We start from the raw sequence: 14961 nt of genomic DNA, 5'->3' as shown, positions 1-14961 counted from the left end.
AACTGCTTTCCCTTTTAGAATCATGATCAAGTTATCCCATAATGCCAATAACATACTTTGATATTAAATTCACTCCTTATACATTTTAATTTAATATTACCCAAACTTATTGAAATAATGTTTACTGCATGAATTTAAAATCTGCATCGTTTTTCAAGCAATACCATGTTACAATGCCTTGAAAAATTAAACAATTTTTACACCAATTATACATGTATTTCATGTTAAATCTAAAATAAAATGAAAACAACTTATAATTTGTTGTATGAATACTCAATACTCCAAGGACATAACTGCATAGAACTTGTAAGAAAGGATGACCACAGAAATATGTGTTTGTCTCACTGCTCACTCATGTGCCCATTCATCTTACAACAAATATCTGGATCAAATCATGACTAAATAGTTTGACTGTTTTCTCACCTTGACTTCACCAGACGTCAATAGGTCAAAACAAGGTTTGTCCACATCAGAAAGAATGATATGTCGGTAGGAGCACCTGGTCTGATACCTGAAATAGGACATGCACATAAAAGTAAATTACATTTCTCCATGTCCCTGTAAAATATATACACATTTCTCCATGTTCCTGTAAAATATATACACATTTCTCCATGTCCCTGTAAAATATATACACATTTGAAAGTTTACATCTGCTTTAAGTACATTTTTAATAGTACATGAATGGCTTGAAAAGACTAATCTTTTGATTCTCAAGTGACAATATTCAAAGCCTATCATAATAAGCAGGTATGTTATTTCAATTTCTGATCCTTTTTACCCTGCAGTACAAGTTAGTGGGTTTTACTTCAGAGCCTAACATGACTTACACTGTATCACTAGTGGCATACTGTTGTCAGAATATTTATAGATGCTGTATAGGCATGGCCTTGACCCTGCCTATTCTATAGAGGCTGTATAGACATGGCCTTGACCCTTCCTATTTTATAGAGGCTGTATAGGCATGGCCTTGACCCTGCCCATTCTATAGAGGCTGTATAGGCATGGCCTTGACCCTGCCTATTTTATAGACTGTATAGGCATGACCTTGACCCTGCACATTTTATAGACTGTATAGGCATGGCGGGCCTTGACCCTGCACACTTGATAGAGACTATAGGCATGGCCTTGACCCTGTACATTTTATAGAGACTATAGGCATGGCCTTGACCCTGCACATTTTATGAATTCCCTACAAGTTTTGCCCTCAGCTCTCATAATCACCATCACAGACTGGCATCAAAACTGGACACCATGAAACTTGGAAATTACATATACATAAATTTGAATTTTTTTTTTTAAATAGATTTTTTTTTTTAATTTATCTAAAGAAGAGTGGATATACTTGTAACATATTTTCCAAGACTGGCAATCACAGCCCTGTACACTTTGTCTCATGCATTGATTATCATCATTGGGCAAATCAAAACTAGACTTCGGTCACAATACCATTCTCCCGATTTTATCCAATCTTATTTCCTTTCCTCAGAAGATATTTTATTCATACTTTGATATATGAGACGGTAACCTCTAATGAGCTGAATAAAACGATTGAAACATAACCGGGTTGGATTTTTTTTTTAATTTAGTGCACTGAAAGTGAAAATCAAGATATTTTTTAATTCAAGAATTTAAATTCAAAAGTGCATTACAAACTACAAAGAATTTACACCAAATTTCAACAGCAAAACATCATATAAAACCATGTAGTTCAAACTACAAATTCACCTACATGTGTACCGTAAGCTTTAACATAACTACACAGGCCTTTCTCTGTACAAACTCACCTACATGTGTACCGTAAGCTTTAACATAACTACACATGTGTACCGTAAGCTTTAACATAACTACACAGGCCTTTCTCTGTACAAACTCACCTACATGTACCGTAAGCTTTAACATAACTACACAGGCCTTTCTCTGTACAAACTCACCTACATGTACCGTAAGCTTTAACATAACTACACAGGCCTTTCTCTGTACAAACTCACCTACATGTACCGTAAGCTTTAACATAACTACACAGGCCTTTCTCTGTACAAACTCACCTACATGTACCGTAAGCTTTAACATAACTACACAGGCCTTTCTCTTTGTCCTCTTCTTGTTGCTGTAATTAAGATATGTACTTTTAAATTTTTCATCATGTGCAAGTATATTTCTAGTCAAACACAGTTTTATTCAATTAGAAAGTACAGACCTCAGTACTCTAGATTCCTTAATTTACATGTGTAATTTATATTGCGAAATGCCTTGTACATGTCAAATAGCGAGAACACGAATTCACAAGTGGTCTGTAGATCAAGAGTTTTTAAATGTATTTTAAGCAATATAAAATTAGCAATTAATCTTATTTTGTGAGTGATGCTTCTCGCAAAATTATGCAATAATAAATTTCTCGCGTATATTTAGGGATCTACAGTATTGTCTAAAGAGAGCCTCACCTGTTTCATGCCAGCGAGCATGGCTGTCAGTTGTTTGGGAACTGAAATTTTGAGTCGTTTCAGCAGGTCTCGGACCGAGCGAGCCTGTCCAGTGCTCTCCTCGGTCATCAGGATGTAAGAGACAGGTTTGACAAGCTGCACTACTTCCTCCTAAGTAAATTAAGAATACCATTTTACAACGTAAACTTAAAACCTTTGAATTTCTTAAGAGAGCAAGTACAAGTACATGTATATATGATAATTCTCAAGTTATCATTTTTTTCAAAACATTATTATTCATAGTTGTATTTCAACTTTCCCCATGCAAAATACATTCAAGCTAATGAGGCTAATATGCACATAATCCCTTCAGAACTAATACAAATTTTTTCCCCTATAATTTGCTTGCAATTATGTGGAATTATATTATGTTTTTAAGAGATGGGAATTCCAAATCCAGTTACACATTAGGAGTCAATACAATGGAGGCCTGTTCTCTTTATTGTGTACTTTTTTATTGACTTCTTGTATATTATAAACATGCCAGTGCCATGCGAAATGTATACTAATGATTTGTACAAAGTATCATAAAATATAGTAGGGTATAAAATGTGCCCGTCATTCGTCTAAGCACACCTCAATCAGAATAGTTCTCCCGAGTCTTCTGCTTAGATGAGCTTAATGTAACAAGCTTGAATTTTCAAATACCTCTTCAGATTCTGAGTATTGTGCATAATACTTTTTCATGCAGGAGAGACGATTGCCAAATCTGGTCTTGGATTCTGATGGTAGGTCAAAGTGGATTACTGCGTTAGCATTATCTATCTTCATTTCATCTATACATTCATCCGTGCACACTGAAACAGTAGTGAACATTATTTTTAATAAGTCCTTAAAGCAGGAGGCCCTTATTCCTATACCTATGTGTCTATAGATACCACGGTAACTATAGCCATGAGATTCCATCAGGACACATCAGATGTGTTATCCGACACCCAGGAATCAGGACACATCAGATGTGTTATCCGACACCCAGGAATCAGGACACATCAGATGTGTTATCAGCAGACACCCAGGAATCAGGACACATCAGATGTATTATCCGACACCCAGGAATCAGGACACATCAGATGTGTTATCTGACACCCAGGAATCAGGACACATCAGATGTGTTATCTGACACCCAGGAATCAGGACACATCAGATGTGTTATCTGACACCCAGGAATCAGGACACATCAGATGTGTTATCCGACACCCAGGAATCAGGACACATCAGATGTGTTATCCGACACCCAGGAATCAGGACACATCAGATGTGTTATCAGCAGACACCCAGGAATCAGGATACATCAGATGTGTTATCAGCAGACACCCAGGAATCAGGACACATCAGATGTGTTATCAGCAGACACCCAGGAATCAGGACACATCAGATGTATTATCCGACACCCAGGAATCAGGACACATCAGATGTGTTATCCGACACCCAGGAATCAGGACACATCAGATGTGTTATCTGACACCCAGGAATCAGGATACATCAGATGTGTTATCAGACACCCAGGAATCTGGACACATCAGATGTGTTATCAGACACCCAGGAATCAGGACACATCAGATGTGTTATCAAACACCCAGGAATCAGGACACATCAGATGTGTTATCAGCAGACACCCAGGAAAATTCTTTCCACACCCTGTAGAATCACGATCTTTGTGGTGTATAAATAAGCATGTTTGTGGGGAATGGATCTGAGGATTGAAGATTTCTTATTCCAGTTCCGTTTCTCTTGTTCATGGAGTACATTTGTGGGTATGTAGACACCATATAAATTAAACACTATGAAAATTACTGATTTTCCACTAGACTTATTCCATAAAACTCAAATAAAAATGTCAAGGAAGTTTGAAAATGATAGCATTAAAGAGAAGATTATTAAACAACTCCTACATGTATTTCTTAATGTCTTCCTTTGAAGTGATATGACTCTTGAATTTTTATGATTTAATCAATTCTTTCATTTACTGAATTTTGTGCCAAGTTGATATACACCATTCGGTAGTTTTGGTGAAAACGTGAAAACTTCATTAGACATATATAGACACATATAGCTAGTACACTGAAAACTTCATTATATATAGACACATATAGCTAGTACACTGTGAAAACTTCATTAGACATATGTAGACACATATACATGTAGCTAGTACACTGTGAAAACTTCATTATATATAGACACATATAGCTAGTACACAGTGAAAACTTCATTATATATAGACACATATAGCTAGTACATTGTGAAAACTTCATTAGACATATGTAGACACATATAGCTAGTACACTGTGAACACTTCATTAGAAATATGTAGACACATATAGCTAGTACACAGTGAAAACTTCATTATATATAGACACATATAGCTAGTACACTGTGAAAACTTCATTATATATAGACACATATAGCTAGTACACTGTGAAAACTTCATTATATATAGACACATATAGCTAGTACACTGTGAAAACTTCATTAGACATATGTAGACACATATAGCTAGTACACTGTGAACACTTCATTAGAAATATGTAGACACATATAGCTAGTACACTGTGAAAACTTCATTATATATAGACACATATAGCTAGTACACAGTGAAAACTTCATTATATATAGACACATATAGCTAGTACATTGTGAAAACTTCATTAGACATACATAGACACATATAGCTAGTACACTGTGAAAACTTCATTAGACATATGTAGACACATATAGCTAGTACACTGTGAAAACTTCATTATATATAGACACATATAGCTAGTACACTGTGAAAACTTCATTATATATAGACACATATAGCTAGTACACTGTGAAAACTTCATTATATATAGACACATATAGCTAGTACACTGTGAACACTTCATTAGAAATATGTAGACACATATAGCTAGTACACTGTGAAAACTTCATTATATATAGACACATATAGCTAGTACACTGTGAAAACTTCATTATATATAGACACATATAGCTAGTACACTGTGAACACTTCATTAGAAATATGTAGACACATATAGCTAGTACACAGTGAAAACTTCATTATATATAGACACATATAGCTAGTACACAGTGAAAACTTCATTATATATAGACACATATAGCTAGTACACTGTGAAAACTTCATTATATATAGACACATATAGCTAGTACACAGTGAAAACTTCATTATATATAGACACATATAGCTAGTACACTGTGAAAACTTCATTATATATAGACACATATAGCTAGTACACTGTGAACACTTCATTAGAAATATGTAGACACATATAGCTAGTACACAGTGAAAACTTCATTATATATAGACACATATAGCTAGTACACTGTGAAAACTTCATTATATATAGACACATATAGCTAGTACACTGTGAAAACTTCATTATATGTAGACACATATAGCTAGTACACAGTGAAAACTTCATTATATATAGACACATATAGCTAGTACACTGTGAACACTTCATTAGAAATATGTAGACACATATAGCTAGTACACAGTGAAAACTTCATTATATATAGACACATATAGCTAGTACACAGTGAAAACTTCATTATATATAGACACATATAGCTAGTACACTGTGAAAACTTCATTATATATAGACACATATAGCTAGTACACAGTGAAAACTTCATTATATATAGACACATATAGCTAGTACATTGTGAAAACTTCATTATATATAGACACATATAGCTAGTACACTGTGAACACTTCATTAGAAATATGTAGACACATATAGCTAGTACACAGTGAAAACTTCATTATATATAGACACATATAGCTAGTACACTGTGAAAACTTCATTATATATAGACACATATAGCTAGTACACAGTGAAAACTTCATTATATATAGACACATATAGCTAGTACACAGTGAAAACTTCATTATATATAGACACATATAGCTAGTACACTGTGAAAACTTCATTATATATAGACACATATAGCTAGTACACTGTGAACACTTCATTAGACATACATAGACACATATAGCTAGTACACTGTGCTTTGGCTCACATGAGATAGATATCTCAACAGCATAAACTGACTGTTGCCTTTATGACTCATTTCAAAGTACAGTACAAAACCTTACAAAGGCATCGCATGTGATTACTATGTGTTAATAACATTACCTAGAAGCTTTGGACTGTCTTTCTCTGAGCCCGATTTCCAGTCATGGATCACCGATTCAATCTCATAGCTCTCCATTTGGTGGTGAACTTTATCACAACAGAGAGAGTGACTTTTCAACAACTAAAATGGATAATGCAAACATTCCATGAAAGATTCAATTCAAAGTTTTCAGCACAAGACGTGGATGAGTCTGAAAGTCTGAGCAGAGGAACATGAATACCTTTTCCATATACCCAAACACTAGTATAATATCAACCAAAAGACAATCAGCTGGACTTACCCTGAGGAGGAAGCAGACATCATTGACTGTGGTGGTGAAAATAATGACCTTTATACCATTGGTTAAGATGGTATCTAAGAGCTCCAAAAGTCTTTTTGACCTCTGTGAACTTTGACACATTTGAACTTGCTATAAATAAAGAAGAAAAACCAATTGTTAACTATCATGCAGTGTTGGGTCACAAGAAGAAAAATCAATTGTTAACTATCATGCAGTGTTGGGTCACAAGAAGAATAAAGTGCACCGCCACGGCACATGATACGCCCGTCACATATTGTTAACATGAACATATCACCATGAAGAGATAGGTATGCATGGAACCAAATGTCAACCTTCCTTAAGAATCTTACCCACTTTATGGCCTCATGTGGCATTGCTTCAAATATTGATAATGTAAGCTTAATGATTTTTAAAAGGATATAAAAACATTTTCCCAAATGGTTTCAATGAAATGATTAAAGTGCAAGATAGCCCTTTATCCAAGCAAACAACTTACAATAAATGGGAGTACTCAAAAAGGTTGATTTATTCAACATATCAAAAAATACATATATCAGTATCTGCCTTTGTCAAATCTTCAAGTATAAAAGTAAAATATGCATGGTGATGTCAATATAAATAAATATAGATTAAAAACGGTTATTTCAAATACTGGTGCATCTCCTATGGTGTAATTATTAATTAGAAAAAAATAATACATCATATATTTCTCAACTGGTTGTGTTAGACTTGAGAAATGCACATCTGCAGCTTTGCTCATTGTATTTTAAGGAATGAAGAACAATGCACAGCGTAATAAAACATCAAACATTAGTCATTATGTTTATTCTTAGACTGTAAAACTTCATCTTAGTGAGACATGACAATCTGCACCTTGTTGTTGAGATATAAAATAAAAATATATTTTACAATATCATATTAATTCTTAAACTTTATACCAAATAAACTTTCAAAGTAATGGCTACCAATTAGAACTGTTCTAAAATTTGACAGATCAATTAGAAGGCCAGATTCCTCTGCCCAATTCCCGATTGCAAGAGATATAGATAGCACCTCCTTGATCAGATTGCTGTAACAGAAATCTTCTAAACTCATTAATTAATCTGTAATTTGACAGAATGCAATTTTTCTGTTAGCAAAATGCCTCCTGAATTGCTTGATAATTACACCCATGGGACAAGGGAAATTTCTCTTGTTACTGACACAAAAGAAATAATTTGTTTGTTATATACTGCTGTATAGTACAGTGTATATAATGAAGAATGTGTAGTTTCTTGAATTAACATTTTTTAATATGGTTATTGCAATACTATTTCATCTGTTCAGATTTACACAAAAGCCCAATCTGCAGCTTTGTTCATTGTATATCTTTTTTCTGAACAATGCCACAGCCATGACAAAACATCAAAATACTAATCATTAAAATAGGCCTTTATACATATTGCAACCATTTGTTGTCTTAGTGAGAAATGATACTCTGCATATAGGTTGCTGAGAAAAAAAATTAAAAATTATATAGTACAATGTCAAATTAATTTTGAAAATAAAGACTAACCACAACAAACAAATTCACTTTCACAAATAATTTCTGGTATATCTGCAATTAAGAGGCTAAGATCTCTCTGCCCAATTCCCTAGAGATAAAGATAACACCTGCTTGATCATGTTGATCAGAGATGCTCTACACAAAACTCATTAATTAGTCTTGTCAAAATGCCCTTTGCATGCTACTCCCATGGGACAAGTGGAATTTCTCATGTTATTGTTAGAAACAAAGGAAACATTACATAGGCTAAAAAAAAGCTGTACAGTATATCATAAAAAAAATATGTGTTTTCTTGATGTAACATTTTTGAATGAGGTTTTCTACAAAACTCTTATATGAGTAGGAATTGTACCAATTATAACATACTTTTTTCAAAAAATCACTTCAACTAAATGTCACAGTGACCTTAAAGTACAGTGCGACACACCTTCTACCTAAGATGCATAAGATGACCAAGTTTCATGATTCTAGATCAAATAGTTTTCAAGTTATGAGCCGGACAGGGTTTTACCATATTTGGCCATATCTTCTTAATTAAAAGTCACAGCGACCTGGTTTTAATGTGCGACACACCTTCTACCCAAGATGTATCAACTGACAAAGTTTGATTATTCTAGGCCTTATAGTATTTAAGTTATGAGCCGGACACGAAAAAGCTAACAGACGGACGGACGGACGGACAGACAGACAGACGGACAGACGGACGGACATGAAGGCCATAACATAATACGGCCCGTCTTAAGACGGGCGTATAATAAAAATCATTCGCGTACACTGAAATATTCTTTATTTCAAAGTCAGGCATGCATAATTAGAGAAACATTAGCTCTAAGAAGCTATTTACCAACTTATTTCACATGTACATCAACAGTTTAGGTATAATAAAAAAAATTGTAAGTAAAATAATTCTTAAAAGTATAGAGAAATAGATAGTATATCTATTGCCAAGACCATGTCCAGTCTTCCAATTACAACTCGCTTTTTACATTTTCTTTAATTTTGATACACAAAATTTGTCAACAATCAGATGTCTTTCCTGTTGCATCAAACAATGCTCCACGAGTCCTTAGCTTCAGGTTCTATTGGTGCATTATGAACAACTTACTGTAAATGTATTACATTTGGCTGTGTATTCTATTTAGCGCCTTTGGCGGAACGCAGCTTCCGCTAAATCAAGTACATCGCTAAATGCCATCCGTAAATCTAGATGTTTAAAGTAATTCAGGAATGCGCTAAATCAAATCTACGCTAACTTGTTGAAAAAATGATTTCCGCCAAATATCGTACACGCCAAATATAATACGTTTACAGTAACCTCCAGTATTCTGAACAATGAAGCATACAAAAATCAGCATATTGACTTCTCCCTAGCGTCTTCAACACTGGCATTGTATTCTACCTACATTATACTGATATCTTCAGTGTTGGAATAAAAGTCAAAGACTTTATGAATGGATATTTTTGGACGAACATTTTTTTAATATCAGAAAATATAATTTCAATCTCTTTTTTGAATAGAAGTGGCAAATCCGACAAACTTGATTACAAATTGGTATGCCCTAAATCATACAGATCTCACACAATAGAAAAATACAAATAGCTCAACAAAGTACAAGAATTAATTCATTCAACAACAAGGACAAATCAGAATATTGAACAATGACGAAAGTGAAATTTAATATGTATCTACCCATTTGATAACTATGATCAAATTTCAGATTCTTAAGTTAAAGCAGTATAGAGAAAGTTTAGAAAACTACATCCAGTACAAAGTTCCATAAATCTCATAAAAACCAGTCCAGTGCGACGAAACCTAAACTTGTTCTGTAAATCTCATAAAAACCAGTCCAGTGTGACGAAACCTAAACTTGTTCTGTAAATCTCATAAAAACCAGTCCAGTGTGACGAAACCTAAACTTGTTCTGTAAATCTCATAAAAACCAGTCCAGTGTGACGAAACCTAAACTTGTTTTGTAAATCTCATAAAAACCAGTCCAGTGTGACGAAACCTAAACTTGTTCTGTAAACATACATGTACATTATGTAAATCATATACCTAGGCTAAATGTTAGATGGTAGGGTAATAGACAATCAGACTTGGTTGTACTTCTTATATACAGTACCACATCAGCTTAGATTTGTATCAACGATGACTATGCACCATTTATTTTGTCTGAGACATGTTTAGGAGAAATTTTAAAAAGTGAATACATCTTCATCATCTATAGCCAGGTCATATGACTCTGGGACAACGAAACAGAAAAGTTTTGATTGTGGCCTACATGTACACTATAACTCTTTCTTACATGTACATGTTCAGGAATAAAGATGATTTGGAAAGAACAAATTCCAACTACATGTACAGGATTTATTTAGCCATGCCCCAGGCCTAGACCACAGGGTCACAAGTGTGCTCGAGGCCTACATTTCCATTGTAACTCAGCACTCAACTTATCTGATCATCAGTAAAGATCTTAGAAATTGCATCATTTTCAGATTATGGTCCTACTCATAAAGCCCCAAGTGTGCATAACCATGAAAATCACAATTTTTATTCTCTCTACAGATCCTACACACAAAATTTGGTTACAATTGGTTCATTAGATAATGTTTAAAAATTCAAAGTAATGCAAAATGAACAGATATAATTAGCAACAGATCATACAAGTTACTCAGGTGACTTTAAACTCATCTTGTTATACATGTCTGTACCTCCCCAATGTGTTTGCCTCCGATATCTTTATCAATTGTACTGAAAACCCATTTCTTCATTATTGTAATGCAGTTGTACTGAAAACCCATTTCTTCAATATTGTAATGCAATTGTACTGAAAACCCATTTCTTCAATATTGTAATGCAGTTGTACTGAAAACCCATTTCTTCAATATTGTAATGCAGTTGTACTGAAAACCCATTTCTTCAATATTGTAATGCAGTTGTACTGAAAACCCATTTCTTCAATATTGTAATGCAGTTGCTAACAATGTGCGTATGATCTTGATAAAGATTGTACAGTAAAACTCTGGGGACCCTCCATAAAAATTCGCTATAAGCGTAATTCGCTATATGTTTATAGCAAATTCATGTTTCAAATATAACGAATTCGTTATAAAACTGATTTGTTCTACATGTATACCAGTTATATAAGAAAGCAGCAATTGATATACTTGCGTTTGTATTGTCTTTAAGAGAAATAAAGCATATATATTTTCGAGAAGAAATATCTTTATACAAGAAATATACACATTGATTTATATATGATAATTTATCTTGATGGATTATTGATGGATTATTAAGTCATGCAAGAACATGTCGAGAGAGAAATGTCAACAAAAGTTTGTGCATTACATACATGTACAATCTATTGCAATTGTCATTTACTTATTGCTTTACACAAATAAAGGAGTGTACGATAAAATAAATGCAATCAAACTTCAAATTTAATTAACGAGAATAGTAAACAATACCGACAATACATTTCCTAAATGTATGTGCAAGTATTGTTTTGCGTTAACAACCTTTTTTAAAAAAATACAAACAGAAATGTCGCAATAAGTGTGGATCCTTTATGTCAATGGAAAACGATTGTTAAAAATCACAAAGAGTTTAAAATGAAAAAAATAAATTCGTTATAAAAGGTGATTTTTACGTTCATTTTTAATTCAAGGGGAATAGGAATTTACTTCGTTATATCCGTAAATTCGCTATATCCGTGTTCATTATATTCGAGTTTTACTGTACATCTAGATTTTTATATAGAATATATAGAGAATTTGCTGGGGAAATCGTTTTCACTTCGCTATAGTCGTAATTTCGCTATATCCGTGTTCGCTATATTCGAGTTTAACTGTACATCTATTTCAATGATTGGGAATTCCACCAGAAATCTAAGTGGAATGCCAATAAATAAAAATAAATTTCAGTTTTGAAAATATATGGGGGGGGGGGGGGGGGGGGGATGAACTGCAAAGCTTCATACCAGCATACTGTTCATTTCATGAAACGCATTAGTATGCTGGCGTGAAGCATCACAGTTCACGCCCCCCTGAAATTCATTTCGTAATTGTACCTGTATGACTTTCCCATATATGGCTGCCTCAAAACGAGATGTAATGACAATGGACGGGTCTGGCATGTATGCCTTGGTGAAATTGTTGACAACTGGAGTCCACTGTGTTCCTATGGTGATGATCTGGTAGGGGACAGATTTGTGAATATTCTCTTTTCTGGCTTCAGCAAACCATTCCATGATTTTCTGTACCTGTAAAACACCACACATGAAGCTAACTAAATGTCAGCAGTTTTTTTGCCAGTGCATCATCCAGTTTCACAATTATATAGAAAAATATAGTATTTATTATTACAACTGTTGTCAATTATTAACAATGTCATTATAACAAAACAGTCATCAGATGCATATTGATTCCAGAAATCACGAATTACCATCACTAGAGATCATGAATTACCATCACTGATGTGCAAAATCTACTTAAAACATTGCCCTCAGCTCTCATAATCACCATCATAGACGAGCATCAAAGCTGGAGAATGCAGGTAGAAGATATATGGCATAGAAATATTGTTTTTGAATTTAACTTTTAAAAATGCAACCTAAAAGGCAATTTTTTAAATTTATAATATCCATATATTTTCCAACATGCACCATCACAGTTCCATGCTTATGTTTGTCTCATATACTGATTTTCATCATCAGGCAAGCAGACTCCATAAATATCTCCTACATACAGCTGTACAGGAACATTTGTAACCAGTATTAATACAGTAACTCCACCTTACCTCCTCTGAATACTCTTTCAGCACTAAATCAGCATCACTGACGACCTGTTAAGACAAACAATTTTAACATTTTCCTACTTTATCTGATTTCCATTATTCACACAAGAATTATTTTTAAAATATTCATACATGTAAGTATGTACACAAAAGTTGTTCTATACAGAAAGGAAGAAAGCTCTAAACTAAAAAGTATTGAAAGCCAAAATGGCAATAGTTTAAATAGAAATGATTCTTCAACACAGGACTGGACTTATGCATGTAAATGACAAGTACAATGTGACTATAACTGACCAAGTGACAAAGTCGCTGGAGATCTGTGTATCTGCGATTGATCATTCGAACAAGACATGGAGGCGTGGCAATCAGAATCTCACAGCCATTCATCAGTGGTACCTAAAATGTAAGTGGCAGCTAGCTTGTTTAAATGTCTTTCCATTCATTCTATTTTTCAAATCAACTCATCACTGCCTTTAAGTTAAAATAAATAAAACTTTAAATTAAAACTCTGATGAAAACTTAATCTGTTACAACAATTAGGCAAGAGGAATCGGGAATTCAAATATTTGTCCAGTGGAATCTTCAATATAAAGGTCAGATTTATCTTTTCCCACTTACATATTGATTCTGTTCACATCCCCCTCCATAAATGACAAGGGGGCGGGGCCGTTTGTGGTCCCTCAGTAGTCCACGGGTTATGTCAAACACAGACTGGGCCTTTCTCCAGGAGGACACCAATATCAAAGCAAGCGGCTACAATAAAAACAACTCATTTTAACAGCTGTACATTTGTTTTTCTTATGGTTCAGTGCAGTACTGGAACAAAGCAAAGCTCACAATGCAAAATACACCTGTCCAATATATTTAGAATACAGAAGTAATCAGAGAATAGATGTCATAACATCAAAACAAGAGGCCTACAGGCCTTATCAGTCACCTGAGTATTACTTTAAAATATCACTAGCCACAAGGGCTATGAAATCTATAACAATTTTCCTGTTCTGCATCTCTAAGCTAAATTCTAATATTCAACAGAAGTATAAAACAAGATATATTCTTTAAAAAAACACACAAATGCCCCTGGAAATGCCCATCCTAATGAAAGACTTTACATAATATCTTATATTTACACCATGACTACTTTGGACCCACCCTGGATAGCATGTTTGATGATATTAGTCTTAAAAGTTTGTTGGGTTTTTTTACCTATGAGAGTATGACCTAGACCTTGGAAAATAACAAGCATCTTTCTTTCACCACATGTGTACCAGGTTTGATTATCTTAGCCTTATTAGTGCTCTTTTTATCCTTCCTGCTGATGGATGAACACACAAAACAGACAGAAATATTACACAATTACATAGTAAAACATGCTTAAAACGAACATGATTGTAATGAATCAATGCTTATTGTGAAGTGATATTTCTTCCCCTACGAGAGAAAATAAAGAAACTTTTATTGGATATAACAAAGTTTGGTTATAACGAACTATTTTTCACTATCCCTGGAGGTTCACTATAACTGTGTTTTACTGTACATCCCGCCTCTGAGGAATATTTGTATTACTGTTTCTACCTTGTTTTGTGCCTATAAAATTACTAGTCCCATAAGTCTGATCTTGACCTTGAAAAACAATAGTCTTCTTCCTCTTACTATGAGAACATGTGTACCAAATTCGATGATCCTGGCTTTTTAATTAATGTCTTTTTATCTGATC

At 34.0% G+C, this 14961-nt stretch overlaps 1 protein-coding gene across 2 annotated transcripts in view; it reads right to left on the bottom strand.

Annotated features, from left to right (window-relative positions):
- Nucleotides 1–14961, bottom strand: part of LOC125648160 (putative ATP-dependent RNA helicase TDRD12) — a 68814-nt gene that overhangs the window by 32785 nt on the left and 21068 nt on the right. For both annotated transcript variants that reach the window (XM_056155985.1, XM_056155990.1), the window contains exons 14-23: nucleotides 13863–13997; nucleotides 13539–13640; nucleotides 13248–13292; nucleotides 12520–12711; nucleotides 6904–7032; nucleotides 6623–6743; nucleotides 3132–3280; nucleotides 2445–2594; nucleotides 2049–2110; nucleotides 424–511 (exon numbers count right to left, since the gene is read on the bottom strand). In XM_056155985.1, the coding sequence (XP_056011960.1) occupies nucleotides 424–511; nucleotides 2049–2110; nucleotides 2445–2594; nucleotides 3132–3280; nucleotides 6623–6743; nucleotides 6904–7032; nucleotides 12520–12711; nucleotides 13248–13292; nucleotides 13539–13640; nucleotides 13863–13997 (1173 nt within the window). The remainder of the gene's footprint in view (nucleotides 1–423; nucleotides 512–2048; nucleotides 2111–2444; nucleotides 2595–3131; nucleotides 3281–6622; nucleotides 6744–6903; nucleotides 7033–12519; nucleotides 12712–13247; nucleotides 13293–13538; nucleotides 13641–13862; nucleotides 13998–14961) is intronic.

Source organism: Ostrea edulis, chromosome 1, assembly GCF_947568905.1.
Source record: "Ostrea edulis chromosome 1, xbOstEdul1.1, whole genome shotgun sequence".
Taxonomy (NCBI): Eukaryota; Metazoa; Mollusca; class Bivalvia; order Ostreida; family Ostreidae; genus Ostrea; species Ostrea edulis.
This window is presented reverse-complemented; position numbering and strand designations above follow the sequence as displayed.